This window comes from Acipenser ruthenus, chromosome 31 (genome assembly GCF_902713425.1).
Source record: "Acipenser ruthenus chromosome 31, fAciRut3.2 maternal haplotype, whole genome shotgun sequence".
NCBI classification, from domain to species: Eukaryota; Metazoa; Chordata; class Actinopteri; order Acipenseriformes; family Acipenseridae; genus Acipenser; species Acipenser ruthenus.
This window is the reverse complement of record NC_081219.1, coordinates 3,718,971-3,734,989: the sequence shown is the minus strand read 5'-3', so window position 1 is coordinate 3,734,989 and position 16,019 is coordinate 3,718,971. Positions and strand designations below refer to the sequence as shown.

The 16,019-nt window shown below is 41.5% G+C and overlaps 1 protein-coding gene across 5 annotated transcripts in view; it reads left to right on the top strand.

Annotated features, from left to right (window-relative positions):
• LOC117396900 (DENN domain-containing protein 1A-like) overlaps window positions 1-16,019 on the top strand; it is a 426,143-nt gene that overhangs the window by 343,408 nt on the left and 66,716 nt on the right. For all 5 annotated transcript variants that reach the window (XM_059005297.1, XM_059005295.1, XM_059005296.1 and 2 more), the window contains 4 exons: window positions 584-671; window positions 3,011-3,051; window positions 4,892-4,963; window positions 15,093-15,149. In XM_059005297.1, the coding sequence (XP_058861280.1) occupies window positions 584-671; window positions 3,011-3,051; window positions 4,892-4,963; window positions 15,093-15,149 (258 nt within the window). The remainder of the gene's footprint in view (window positions 1-583; window positions 672-3,010; window positions 3,052-4,891; window positions 4,964-15,092; window positions 15,150-16,019) is intronic.

Sequence of the window (16,019 nt, the reverse complement as noted above, 5' to 3'; positions counted from 1 at the left end):
TTTTATTTCCCAATTTTTACCAATGTTTCAATTAACACATTTTTACCGATTTTATCCCTATTTTAATATTTGTAAAATAAACTCCAAACAATTTCCAGGAAAAATGTGTTAAGATAAAACCAAAAATACAAAATGCTCAGTATGTTATGTGATCCCATAAAGCCTGCTTTGTTAGCATAGAAACTCTTCTTCTTGTTCTTGTTTAACAAGACAGCCATAATTTAATCTGAAATCCAAATGTACACAGTTTCACAGAGCATGGTGTGTGGTGGTGAAAGGTTCAGGCTGTGTAAGTATTGAAGTGATTTAATAGGAGTGTTTGAGGCATGATAGTCTATATTCAATTGATCTACACAGTATCTAAATACTGCTTCTGTTTAAGTATTAAAAAGGATTGACATTTTACTTTTACAAACAAAAACACACTGAAGAGACTCACACACACAGTTAGAGGTGTTGGTTTTCACACTTTTCGTGATTTAATCAACGGCGATATTTAGATCTGTCACTGTTCAAATCAGTTAATTAGACCCCAATATGCCTTCAATCAATGGGAAGCTCTTTCTTTTGCCTTTCTTCCAAGTTTATTGATGGCCGCTTGGAACTTCTCAACTCTGGAAGAGGCTTCAGTGATGTCTTTGAGGAAGAAATCAACATGGGAGAATATGCAGGTAAGAAGGAGAGTGCCCTCTTTCATGGTGGAGGTCCTTGGAGCAGTGTGAGAGGGGTCCTTACAGTCCAGCCATCAGGTGTACACAGCACCATGGGCTATGGGGTCAAGCTGGTCTCATGGTCAACACCAACATCTCCATTTCACTGACAAGTCACACTTTCCATACTTCCCTGCTCTTAATTAGGGGTCTGCAGTATTGGTCAGAGACACAGTTTTACAACATTTCAGTTTCAAGTGTTTAGTCATTTTGTAAGTGGCAGTGTAGGCTGCTCAGAAGGTCCCCACATAAAAAACTCTGTAGTATTCTACATTAATGACTGTAGTATTCTACAGTAATTCTTCAGTAAAAACACTTCAGTTTACTTTAGAATAATGTAGTGTACCATACATTTTTTAGTCACAAAACCACCACTCAATTCCACACAAATGCAGTCCTGAACAATCAGATGAGCTTTGAGACTGCCATGCCCCTTCACCCTCCTTCAGGCCTTCAGATAATGTACTGTTGGGAAGCTTGCACTTCTTCTGTTCTGTAGGTAAACTGAGCCTTCAGTCTTTGCACCAGAATTCATTAATCCAATATGAAGATTCACAATAATATTTAGAAAACAGCTATTTTTAGTAGCAGGATAGCACACAGCTATCAAAAGCCATCATTATGAGCCACAGCCTTTCTGTATCTTACTTACAGTGTAATAGAAATGTGCCCTAGGCTGTTTCTACAGTAGCGTGCATTCATGCAAACCGTATCAAGATCTGCCCTGCCCTTATCTGAAAGGATTAAATGTCACTGGCTCACATACGATAGTGAATGGTAATGGCCCATTTAACTTATGCAGTATCTGCATCAAAAAGCCAGCTAACAAACCTAGCTCCTACTTATTATGCCTTGCACAGAATCACATCTGAACCTTTTCTGACTGGATGCCCTAACATCTCATCTGTGCTCCATTTAATACATTAAACTTGGCATGCATTAAAAAATGTACAGTATATATATAAATATACATATACATATACATATACATATACATACAAACACACGTGCGATAGTAGAGTCTCACACAACATTGAAGAAATGAGCTATCTAAATGTGTCCCTGAACATTGCTAGAACCATGAGCCTCACCCCAGCTTATGCAAGAAGAGTAGGATGTTAATGATCATGTAGAAGTTACATACAGGGAATAAATGACCTCCAAGGTTGGTTCTACATATTAGAAATGCCTTTCACTACATTTATATTCTGATCTTATGAAGACCTCCCCCCCCATAGGTCACACTTGTGCTCTAGGATAGCTGACACTTCTAATTATTGCATTGCTCAAAATAGGATCTCAAGGACGGCTTCTGATAATGGCATAAGATTTAGAAACAGAGAGAACTGCCTCACGGCTTTTAAATGGTGGCATCCTGAATATGAACATTTTGTCTAGTACAGTAGTAGCATAAAATGGTCTTACAGCCACTTGGCTTTATAGTGAACGCTAAACCAAATTAGCCTGAACTACTGTTTACTTTAATAATGATGTATTTTATTAAATATATGTGTATAAAATGAGTCATGTCAGTGGTGATCACAATTCCCCAGTGGCCATCGTCACACAAACCAATACAACTGTCAGTCTCTGCTTGAGAGAAGTAGCTCCTGAACCACAACTTTAGAAGGGAGCTGGAGAGGAAACACTTTGTATTTTCTCAATGCAACTGGAAGAAGCTGGTTTGGGTACATAAATATATATATATACTGGGTGCTTTATCATAAACTCTAAATTTACAGCACATTTTGACTTCCTCAGTTACTATGAAAATTAAATTGTAGAGGTTGCCAATGTCATTGTCCTACCTTAGATTAATTGTGTTTCATATGGCAAGTCTTGCTGCATCATTCCAAAATTCAGGTTGCTATCATACAAGATACCTACTGACTGCAGAGTGGGTAGTACAAACTTCTGTAATGGTGCGACTATAACACGCATCTATTGTATAATGCACATCTTTTGTATATACTCCAATGAAAAAGCCATAGTATACTATACAGAATGTTATAACCCAAATTTACCACATACCTTCTAAGTAGCCTGCAACCTTTATATAACACAAAGAAAAATAAATGCACCTAAACTTCAAAACTCTAAAAGGGTGCGCGTTATACTTGGATAATTACCGTAAAAACTCAGACCCCAGCGTCTATCATCATTACATCAAAAGTATAAAAAAGAATGTCTTGTATAACTTAGTTATTCTCGTGCGCTCAATGAGCTCTTATGCTGTGTTGAGTGGAGCTGCAATGCCTTGATCCTGATCCTAAACAACGTCCCTTTGTCTTAACTTCCAGGTACTGATAAAACCTACCACCAGTGGCTTTTCACAGTGAAGGTAAGCCAGGTTTCCTTCATGTTGTATTGAGAATGTGGGTGTGTATAATGATCTCCTAATAACAAAACAGACCACAGACCACAGGCCATCGTATTGTCACTGGCAAGTGCATGCAATTTATTACATTTAAATAATCACACAGAGCCCTTGTCTGGCTCCAGTGGTGTTAACCCAAGACATTTATAAGCTTCAACAGTCATCCCCCTATTTTGTATTGTGTTCTGAATATTCTGTTCAGAAAGTGGCTCGTATAGTTGCCGGAAGCATTTAGGGTAAAGAGACAATGTGTTCCAAATTAACAAATGTTTAAGCCTCAGGTCTCTGCCGAAACATACTTTATTAGCGGTATGGAGCTTGTTGTGAAATTAACACAATCGATGAAACAGCAGAAGTAGCCCATTAGGTATACTAGGTACAAACACTAGCACATTTTGAGTTGCGTTCACACCCAAATCTGTTACGTGATGGTGGTGTTATTTTTGTCTGTTTACCTGCTGTTGTGATTAATTAACCGAGCAGTCAAGAAGAAAACAGCACACACAGGTAGAAGTTCAAATGAGTAAGTAACTAGGTATTGTGATGTTCATTTAATAAAAGGGATAGAGAGGAACCAGACACAAGTATTATAAAGTCCTTGATTTTACTCAGATCTGAAGAACCACTTGTCTGTTTGTGATGAAACTTGCTGAGGACGTTCTGCAGCACAAGAATGAGTGTATCAGAATCTGGGGTATATGGAGTCTGTTTGTCCATCAGTCTATAATTTAAACTGACATTTTTGTCTTAAGAACCGCTTGCTATTTGTGATGAAACTGGATAACCTGTCTGTCTGTCTTTATTTGCACACGTAAATAGTGGATGTAGGCCTTGGTGATCTGGTTTCAAACGTTTGCTTCCTTAGCTAAGACAGGACTGTCATTTTGGGAAAACAAACAAACCAGACATTCAGCAAGGAGAAGGTTGAGTGCGCAAGAAGCTAACTGATACAAGAATGATGTAAATATGCAAGTGCAAGAGTATGCAGTGCCAGTACAGAGCTTGGCTGTCTTGCTTGGTGGTTAAAATGTTTGCAGTCGGTTCCAGGCCAGCCTCCATCTTGATACAAATCCTAGAGTTAGGGTTCATACAGTTGCTTGAACAATTGGAAATTTTAGGGAAATTATTTTAATACAATCCAGTACTGGAAACCCTTGGAAAAATCATGTATTTTTTTGTTTGTTTGTCTTTTATCAGAATGTTTAACTAACGCCGCTAGTTTTTGCATCAAATTGCTGAAATGCAACATTAATTATCATAATGTTTTACAGAAGAACACTGATGACTACAAACTAACCTCCTCTGTCAAGAAGACAGGGTCCTAGAAATTAATTTAATGGTAAAAAAAAAAAATCCATGCATAAATAATTACAATGTCATATTTTATATTTTTATTTGATAAAAAATGGAAGTGGTGACAGGATATTTCAATTACAAGAGCATCACGACATTTACAACTTATCATCTTTGATGGATTTAAGTGGATTTCAATGAAGGAAGGCATGTGGGAAAGAAAAATAACCTGCATTAAAAACCTTCTGTTTAAGCACCATCACCCATGACCTCAATATAAACATCTTTACAGGACTCTCCTTGAGTTAGCTTCTCTGAGACAAGAAATAAACTTGAATAAAAAAGAATGGAATTCGAATTCCTCCTGCTGTGGTCTTTTATCTTTTGTCATTATGTCATGCTCCAGATGGAAGGCCTGTGAATTGGAAGGTGAACATGTGACTAAATAAGCTGTTAGCTGCTTACTGCTTAATGTAAAAAAAAGATTTCTTTTTATTTTATCTATTGACAGAAAGGCAGCGGAGCCATTATAAATACAGTGAAAACGAAAGCCAACCCTGCCATGAAAACAGTCTACAGATTTGTAAGTATGAGTCTTCTGTATAACTGGTTTAAGACTTAACCAGAAATGTCACCTCACAATACATTTTGTGATGCTATGTTCCTCCTTTTTCTTTAGTAAAACTGTAATAAACAAGTATACAAAATGTCAGTGTCGTACAGTTTAACCTTGCATTTATAACTCTTTGTGTAAAAAAGTGCTTCCTGTCTTCTGTTCTAAACTTACTTTTACTCAGCGTCCACTTATGCCCTCTCTGTGCTAAATTTGAAGTAGTGTCTTGGGTTAACTTTATACCATTTATGATTTTAAAGACTTCAGTCAAGTCCCCTCTTTCCCTTCTTTTTTATTTGGCTTAAGAGATGTAATTATTTTCACCTGGCCTCATAGCTTGTGTCATTCAGTCCTGGGATCAGCCTAGCTGCCTTTCTCTGTACCTTCTCGAGTGCAATGATGCATTTTTTGTTGTGAGGTGACCAAAACTGCACACAGTATTCTAGGTGGAGTCTAACCAGGGCATTGTATAATCTTAGCATAACCTATCTAGACCTGTAGCCCACGCTTTTTGCAATATAGCCTAACATTCGATTTGCCTTTTTTAATTGCCGCACCACATTGGTGAGATAATGATGACTTCACTATAACCCTGAGATGGTTTTCAAAGTCCTCCTGTTTCCATCCAGTTAATTTTATATTTATAGCACTGATTTTTTACGCCCAATATGCAATACTTTATATTTGTTAACATTAAAATAAATTAGCCACAAGTTTGCCCAGTCACAGAAATGGTCCAATTCCCTTTGAATTAGCTGGGCTGCGGATTCTGAGTCCACTACTCCCTCAAGTTTGGTATCCTCTGCAATGTAACAATTTGCAATGTGTATCTCGGTCCAAGTCATTCATAAGCATGAGGAACAGTAAGGGGCCACGTCCAGACCCTTGTGGTACTCTCTGCGTTCTGTGTTTTAACCAGTTCTGTATCCTCCACGGTATTCCTGCAGAGCATTTAGAAGTTATGGATGACTGTTTTCAGAGAAGAGTCTGTCTTGAAGTTTCTTCTATTGATTATTCTGAGACCTATTCAATGAATCGATATGCTATGGAAGTGTGGTAATAGTGTATTTGAAATGTTTACGTTTGTGATGAAGTAATTAAGTCATTCTTACCTAATATTTATTACCATCACTTTGAAGATGGTGCATGTTTTTATGGGAAGGATTATGGTAAACATATATGAGATTTTTACATTTCTCATAGCTATTGCTATTGCTCAGCGCTTTTGATTATATTTCAATGCTGCACTTCGGATCATGAAGGAACGCAGTCGATGTTGAAGATACTTGAGTCGTAGGGAAAGCAGCGATTGGCTTCAGACTAGGAAGTTGTTTTTCTTTTTTAGACTGTGGCCTAATCAATTGATCTATATGATAGTAGTGGCACTGACAATTCAATCATTAAAAGAGTCTCTTTACATTAAGTATGTCTTTAAAAGTAAGATAAATTGCTTCTTGACTATTATTAATATTCAAACAGTGATTATCTTTAGCTTCACCGCTGTTTAGATCACACTAGATCATTTTAGACTGTGTGTTCTTAAGCAACATTTCAATGTACGTTTCTCTAGAAATAATTCTGCCATTTGTTTCCTATTCAAGAACACTCCGAATCTCCTCACTTAGGCTCAGCTTCCCAGAAATGAAGTTCCTCTTTTCATGTGCATTTTCAGTGTCCCTAAAGCTGGGTCCACACCTGAGCGATCAGTTGCGCAACTTAGTTGCTTGCAACCGAGTTGCTTATATGTGGACGTCCCTGCAACCAGTTGCGAGCAGTTGCGAAACCAGTTGCTTGAAGTAGAGCAGTGCTCTACTTTCCAAGCAACCAGCTGAGCGACTTCTGTAGACACAGGCGATCACGTGGTAATTCGCCAACTCTGATTGGTTCTTATAATACTGGCTGCACGGCTTGCATATTAAGAAGCTCTAATTTTAAAAATGTCGGCGGTAAGAAAAAAAAAAATTAACGGTTTCCTCCAGCTTTTACACGGCTTTGTTTTTTTCTTTCGGGAATATGGCATTTAAAATAACAGTTGAAAAAATAACAGCCAACTCTTCCTCGTTAATTACCGGACACATTACGACCTGTGTCCTCTCAGTTGTCAAAAAATAAATAAAATAAATACGATTCTAAACTTGTAGACACGGGAGAAGAAAAAAAAAATGTGTCAAAACCAAAAAAAAAACTACTTCATCTTGTAGATGGAATAAAAATGTAAAAAAAAAACCTCCGTTATAAAAAAATTAATCTTGTAGACGCGGGAACCTTGTGGCACAAGTAATTGCTCAGATGTGGACACAGCAATTGCTCGCAACTGAGTTGCGCGATTTCGGGAGCAATTGGGTTTGCGCAACTGATCGCTCAGGTGTGGACCCGGCTTAATGCAGTCTTTTGAAGTAGACGTGTAGCATTGAAATTGCTGCAAAGAACGACCAGTACATGTCTTCATTAATAACTTTGATCTGTATTACTTTAACCATAATGTGCACCATAATAAACAATGGCCCGTACAATACATGTTAGCCATGGTGCTGCTAGCCTTAAAAGAACTACAGAACTAACTGAACAAAAGCTGTGGTTAAGATCACTGATTGTGAATGTATGCAGTGTTAATTTCACAGTTCTCACAGTTTTTGTTATTTGTAGAGCCCCTTGTTTTTTGCAAATAGAAAATAACTAAAACGAAATGCAACATATAAAACGAAAAATCATTATAAAGCAAACAGAGAGTTACATTTTTAAATTGGGAGGTTTATACAAAAAATATTTTAAATAAATACAAATTGTAGTTGTCAATGCTCAGCCGTTACCATAGATGTGGTCTGAAGGGAAAGGGAAGCTCTGTTTAGCACTTGCACAAATGTGTAATTTGGAGCGAGTCAGAATTAAAATTTTGATGGAGGAGAGGAGACTTTGTTTCTAAAATGCCTAAACCACACATAACAATTAAATGCTGCAAAGAATTTAAGCATGAGGGAATGTATGCAGCTGACGGTGACAAAATAATGATGTGCATATTTTGCAGCTGGAATGGGCTGAAAGATATCGTCGTTAAGCATTAGCTGTTTATTCCTTTTGGGGAAAATATGACTTGTATTTTGTATTAGTATGCAAATTCTTTGTTTTATTTCAAGTGATGCAAACTTTGCACTGGAACAAATGCTGTTTTGGTTTTGAATTCATTTGAATGAATGAATGAATTTGCTTTGCTTAGTGTTTAAGTACTGAGAAACTCCAAGCTTGTTGTATACTGGAGCCCTAGGAGATTGCTGTATGTGCAATTATTATGACAACCCACAATAGTAGAGCAGTATAAATATATATATATATTTTTTTTATTTTATCTTAAATAGTTAATTAAAAAGAGTGGGGGACTGTACGTTACTGTTACTGACGCTAATGAGAAATTATGGTAACTAAATTATTTTTCTGTGCTAGGTCTGTATGTCAAAATGTTAAACAAAAAGCAGATCATGTTTAATAAAAATATGTATATAGTTAAAACATGATGTATACTTAGTTTTTATTTATATACATCTATTTGAGTTATTTTATTAATGTGTGTCTGTAATAAAACAAAATAAAACAACATTTTTAGTGGATAAAATGAAATAAAACTACATTTGTGAAAAATAAAATGAAATATGATAAAAAATTAAAATAATTTCACGGGGCTCTAATTATTTTATACTATAAGGACAGGGCCACTGAAATTCAAATCGAGTTGCAGGACAATTACATTCTTGTTCTCAGAAGCTTCTTTCTAGATCCCTTTCAAGTACGATTTGGATATTTACCTCTTCAAACCTGAATAAGAAATATCAAAGCTGCTCGTAGAGCCTGTGATGCAGTCATAACCCGTCCCCAAGGACACAAAAGCACTGCGCTCACAGACCTCAACGCCAAGAACTGACCTGACAAGAGAGCTGGTTCAGAAAAGTACTTGCTACTCTTTCTGATATATATTTCGCATTTATTGTGTTTTTGCACAAATTCTATGTGATATTACAAATAATCGCTGTGTTAGTTTTACTAATTACGCTTATTTGTACACTGCAGCCTGTTGTTCGTTACATCCCGCTGCGGCCTTGTGCCTCGCGTGAAGCCAGCGGCTTGAGTCGCTCCTTCCCAGGGATCAAGCAACATGACTCGGCTGACTTTGTGTTCTCCCCCCAGGCTGCAATAGCTCCAACTGGAGTTATTTATTTCTCGTTTTGACTTCGGCTACAATTACGCGACATTTTATATTATGGTGTAAATGTACTGTATTTTATTGTTTTTTTCTGTTTTCACAGACTAAGCGCAGGCCCATGTGTAGTGAGAGCAGCTGCTGGACCAAGATACTTGCTTCGGTTGTGGTTGCTTGCATTCTCTCCCACAGTATCTTGATGCCGTTTTGGTGACAGCTTTAGCATCACCATTACGACGGCTGTTAGTACATTCTAACAAGCAGACTTCCCTTAGTCTCATGTGGGTACTGACTGAGTGATTTTGCCAGTGGATTGTACAGGTGGGCATCCCTGTATATTGCTACCCGCAGTAACTACGACCCAGTGGACCCATACTGTACGGTACCGAAGTCACTGACCCACTCCATTCCGGTCCCAGTACCGTACCCTACCGACCCGGTACCGATCCAGTGCCGTCCCGGTTCTGACCCGTTACCGAACCGACCCGGTACTGTACCATACCAACCTGGTGCTAAAGTCACTACATGGCGCACTACCGACTGGTGTTCACTCCTCCGGTTCGGTCTTGTTCGGGTCTTGGCCTGCCTGTACACCTGTATATCTGTATACTGCACACTGCATTGCTTGCTTCTTGCATCATGCCTGGGTTTTATGCCTGCGACACATGCAAGGCCAGTCTGCCTGTTGAGGACAAGCACGGCAGATGCTCTTCCTGCCTGAGGCCAGAACACACCAAGGAGGCACTGGTAAATCACAGCTTCTGTGAGTTTTGTGCACATTTCTCTAAGCGCACGCTGGAGATACATCTCTCCTGCAGCTCTACAGAGCTCCTGCACAGCGCTCTTCCCCATCACCCTCTGTTAGAGAGGTGGCTGCGTCCTCACTCCATGGCTCTGTGCCAAGGGAGACCGGACGATGCACCCGGGAAAGTAGCCCATACAAGGAACCATCATCAGAGTCTTCCTCATCTTCCTCTGCTTCTTCACATCCACCGAGGAAGAAGAAGAGTCACTGTTCCAAACGATCGGCAGATGGAAAAGCTGTGGGCAGCTGTTCCCCACCTAGGAACTTCTCGCGGAATTACTGCGGGAACGTTCAGCGCCACCTGCCTCTCTTGGGGCCCCAGGGAGCTATGAGCACAGACATATTGTCCATCGGTGTCTCTGAAGAGGCGGGCGAACAGGAACTGGCGTTCCCGCCTGAGGACGCAGTCTGACAGCACATCCCCTGCAGTTAAGCTCTCCCTCTCAGCAGAGCTTCTGCTGCTGATAAAGAAAAGGCCACTGCAATTTTGCAAGTGCCCTGGCCTACAGAAGGCAAAACAGGGCAGTCCATATTCAATGATGTGTCTACCATTTCTCCCGTGTCCCGTCCCCCCGCCCTCCCCCCCCCCAGTGCACCTGGATTTTCTTTTTGAAATGCAGTATTCATGGGGTCACCTGGCAACAGCTCCTGCTGTTTCTTGGTCGATGGACACCCTACATGATGCAGAGAAGCTGGGACTGGCCCAATTTCTGCCGGTGGTGGCTTCTATTGCCGCCTTGGTCCAGGCGCTTAATTTAGCGCTCCTGTTCAAGGGCGCTACCTCCCCCAACAAGCAGTGCCGGGTCTCTGAGGTGATCCTTAAGCTCGCCTATTCAGCCAGTGCATTTGCTGCAAGGCTGGGCCATTATAACAGCAACCTGGTAGCCTACCAGTGCCATTTGCTGAGGTCCCTTTCTGAGAACCACAGGCCCTCACCACAACAGTTGGATAAGCTGCGCTTGGTTAACAAGAACCTGCTCTGTGTGTCTAAACTCAACGGGCAGCTTTCCCAGGCACACATGCCTGACGGGGGACAAGGCACTGCTGTTAGACGCCCCGATTGCACCAGGGCATACGTTTGGTCCCGCAGTGGACGACGTGCTGCAACGCTCTCACCGTGTGCAAATCCACGAAGGAGCTGTTTCGCCTGCTTCCCAGGCAACAACCTCCAGTATATAAACCAGCGGCATACTGGCGCCCTAGGCCTCTGCAGCCTCAAAGACCGGCACAGCTGGCTGCGCCCGCTGCCAGAGGTGATGTTTGGAAACCGACCCACGGAGGCTTTATTAGGTTCCGCTGCCCTGCGCAGAGACAGAAGCCGCAGGCCAAGCCACAGGCTAAGCAGCAACCCTAGGGATTTGCTGCCACAGAGAGCCATCTGGACTATTGCCATGCTCCACAGACATCTGGGTGCTTACTATCGTTCAGACCGGATACTCACTGTAGTTCAAGCACGATCTCCCTCCCTTTTGGGTCGTGACTACATTAGTCACAGACCAACAGGACATCGCTGTGACATCTTAGGAGGTAGCAGCTCTGCTGCAAAAATGGGCTATTCACATGATAGACCCCCTCCAGTTGGATGAAGGGTTCTACTCCAGGTACTTCCTTGTTTCCAAACGAGATGGTGACCTCAGACCAATCCTCGACCTCAGACAGGTCAACCTTTATCTGAGCCGAAAGAGTTTCAAAATGTTCAATCAGGCCAGACGACTGGTTGACCGTGGTGGACCTCAGACACCTTTTTCCACATCCCCTTAAAACCAGTGCACAAGAAGTATCTGCAGTTCGCTTTTCAGAGAACAGCCCACACGGAACTTGTCACCGGCCACCTTCAACGGTTGGGCCTTATGGTGAATCATGCAAAGAGCCACCTGTTTGGAGCCCTTTCAGCTCAACAGAGTGCTCACGGTAGTGACGTTCCAGAGACTTCTGGGTTTGATTGCAGCAGCTTCCCAGACCCTTCCATTGAGCCTCCTGCGAGTGTGCCCTCTGCAGGCCTGGTTCAACACCAGGTTTTTTCAGCCCGCGTTTAACCACGCCTGCCTATTAACAGTGTCTTGTCACTGTCTAAAGGTGGAAACAGCCTGCTGGGCAGTGTCACCAGAATGGAGGTCATCACCACGGATGCATCCAGCCTGGGCTGGGGTGCTGTGTGGAATGGCAGCAGTGTGTGGAACCCCCCCCTTGGCAGGGTCTCCACATCAATGTTGTATTGCTGCAGGAAGTTCACCTGGCCTTGCAGAATTTTTTGCAGGAGGTTCGAAGGAAACATGTGCTTGTCCGTACAGGCAACACAATAGTAGTGGCTTACATCAACCACCAGGGCGGCCTCAGGTCGCCCAGTCTCCATTGTGTGCCCTGCAGATTTTTGCTCTGGGCACACGAGAACCTCCTCTCACTACGGGCAGTACATCTGCCTGTGGTGACATACTGTGCGGCAGACCTCCTTTCAAGGAGTCCCCAGTGCCTCAGAGTGGAGGCTTCACCCCGAGGTGGTGAGCCTCATTTGGGAGAGGTTTGGGAGAGCAGAGATAGATCTCTTTGCCTCTCAGGAATCAACCCACTGCCCCCTCTGGTTCTCCATAATAGGAGGTGGGGACCCACTGGCAATAGAGACCTTGGCACGCCAGTGGCCGAGGCAACTATTATATGCCGTCCCACCGCTTGCCCTGCTCCCGCTGTGGAAGCACCAGGACAAGGTGCTCCTAGTACACCCCGGGGAATTACGCAATTACACGCCTGCGGAATTTACACATACAACTTATCACCACACATAGATGCGTAATATTAAATAATATCGCCGTTAACAGTGAAGGATAGATAAAAATGTTGGAGCACACTGAGGATAAAGGGAACATTGATCGATTTTGCTAGAAAATGTCGCAACAAAGGTCCCACGTTGCAAATATATAAGCAAAAGAGAGAGTAAAATATGTTCTTTGCTTTGCTTTTTAAAGGTGGCACCCAATGCAATCCAGAGCGCTGTACTGCTAGGGGAAATTGACATCGACTTTTTTTTGGTCATCGACAGCTGACCATCTTCCTAATTTGAAAACATTAGCTTTCAAATACATAAATGCAGTAAAAGTACAGCTGATGCTGAGCGCAGCAACTCGCTGTTTAATCTTGGCCTGTCTGGTCAGAGGTGTTCTCTTTCGGAAGACAAACTGAAAGAGCTGGTGTTCCTTTATTTCAATCTTAGAATTGTTTTTTTTTTTTGTTTTTTTTTTTTTACTTATGCTAGTATTTTGATATCCAGTATGAGAGAAGAACCTAATACAACTGCACAATACTTTTGTTGCTTTGTACATACTTGTACAGAGATACCACATAATTTTGCATAATTTTGATTTTTATCACTGCATAATTCCCTGGGGTGTATCCTAGTATCCTCTTATTCATCCAGGAGACTCTGATTTTCAATCCTGAATGGCCAGCCATGGAGACTGCCCAAGCGGTCTATCTGGCAGCCATTTTGGTTTGCCCTGTCAAAATTGACTCAGTCCCAGGAGCTCACTTCCTGGCGGGGCAATTATTGAAAGGGGCTTGATGGCTTCGGCCGCCTATGAAGGACATTGTTCCTCGCTGGAGGTTAAACGAGGTGCTTAATGCACTCATGAAGCTTCCATGAGTCCATGCATTCAGTTCAGATGAAATATTTTTCACTCAAAGCGGCTTTCTTGCTTGCTATCACCTCCGCAAAGTGGGTGAGTCAGATGCAGGCATTCTCCATTGCAAAAGCCTGCTTCATTTTTACAGGGGCCAGGACAAAGGTTACTCTCCATACCAATCCTGCCTTTTTGCCGAAGCCAGTCTCAGCATTTCATGTCAACCAGTCTGTGGAACTTTCCATCCACCTCCTTTCCAGTCTGACAGAGAGGGTCAGCTTCATACACTCTGCCCAGCTCAGGCCCTGGCTCACTATGTTGACAGGGAGTCCAAACAATTTTTTGTCTGCTATTGGGCGAAGTCCCATGGTCAAACCCTGTCTAAGCAGAGGCAGTTCAAATGGATAGCAGACACAGTCAGGACTGCCTATGAGCTGGCCAACTTGCCCCCTCCAGAAAAGCTCACTGCCTATTCCACCAGGGGCATGGCAGCTTCGTGGGCTTTATTCCAGGGTGCATCTGTCAAGGACATATGCAGTGCAACGAGGTGGGCTACTCCCCATACCTTTACTAGATTTTACAAACTTAATGTCGTGGATCCTCAAAACCCTGGTTTTGGAACCCTTACAACACAGGCATATAGAGGTGAGTTTCTCCCTTAGTTTTTTAGCCCTAGCTACTTGTTACTGGGGTTCCGGGTGGTAACACACAAGGCAGCCTCTCGGCTTAGCCTTGTAGCATTCCAATTGTCCTGCATTATTTGTCCTTGCGACGGCTTTGGTACACTTAACCATACGGTAATGGTTACATTTCGTACTTGAATGGGAATGTTAGGTTATTATCATAACCCTGGTTCCCTGAAATAGAAGGTCCCTGTGTCCATGATGATTGCAGCAGACCTGAAGAAAAATGGTGTTGAGGTCTGTGACCGCAGTGTTTTTGTACCCTTGGAGGCGGGCCATGACTACGAGCAGCTTTGATATATCTTATTCAGGTTTTGGGTCTATAAGAGTAAATACCCATACGGTAATGGTTACATTTCTATTTCAGGGAACCAGGGTTATGATAATAATGTTTTATATCATTAAATGATTTTATTCTGATAATTTGTCTGAACCTTATATTCAAAACTATTCAGATATTCATAGAAAGTGCAGTCTATCCCTTTTAATATCCCTTGAAAGGTACTGAGCAAAATGGAGACAATAAACAGAGCTGACCTCATTAGGAGTTCAGCAATAACAAAATGAGCATTACTTATTTTCTTGTAATGCCTTCTAATGGTATGCTTTTATTTCTCTAAGTGAAAGTAGGTGGGGTATAACCCGTTGTATTACAGTTAAATGTCAGGGTTAACCAGAGTGATATTAAGCAGGTTTCACTGTAGTTTCAAGTAATTTTCATACCTGATAGACAACAATCTAGCAGTCAAAAATGGAAATACCAGAAATGTGAAATCAGTGTGTGACTAATACTGCTCAATTCTTCTTGCAGGCCAAGGACCACGCCAGAATGGGTATAAAGGAGGTGAAAAATCGGTTGAAACAGAAGGTACTTCTCTTTATGCTTTGCTCTTGCTCCTTCATGCACAAGTGCATTAAAAACCTCATCTTAAAAGCATTATGTAATCCAGACATAGGCACTTCCAGCCATCTTGTTTAGCGCTCTTGAAAATGCATTACCATCTGTCCATTTATTGTGGACATGTTCCGTTTCTCTTTATGTGTTTTGTTTCGTTCATTGTCAGGCTTTTCTCATACTTACACTAAGAGTGCTGGTGAGCTGAGCTCCACCTCTGTGTGTGTGCCTGTTGCATGAGACGCTGCTCAGTGTCTCTGCAGAACTAAAGGAAGCATTCTGATTCCTCAGGTGAAGCTCCACACTGCAGCCTGGTACCAGCAGCAGAGCAGCATTAGGAATAGCACACTGGATAGTGCATGCTTCTTTGTTGTGCTTGTCTAAGGCTGGGTGTAGATGTCAGTTACATGCTTGAAGGAGTGAGTCCATATAATTAGGTAGTTACTTTGGATACAGGACACAGTACTGACAAATTTATTTTATTTTATTTATGTTTTAGAAAAATAAAATATGAGACAGATCCAAAACAGGGATAAATAGATCATACATTTTAAATGATAGATTAACAAAATAAATAATATTATCTCATTGTAATAACACATGGGACTAAGATTTTAGTTTATTCAGTCAGCAACACGTGTCTAATCATTGTAGTAACACATGAGACTAAGATTTTGGTTTGTTCAGCTCCCATATTTTGCTAACAGTGTCTCTATCAGACATAAGAAAGTGTTCTGTGTGTGACACATGTAACACTGAATGTGTAATTAATTCATTCTGGGTATCTTTGAACCTTTCTCACCCTTTAACCCTTAGCGGTCCATTTATTCAGCGCGTCTCAGG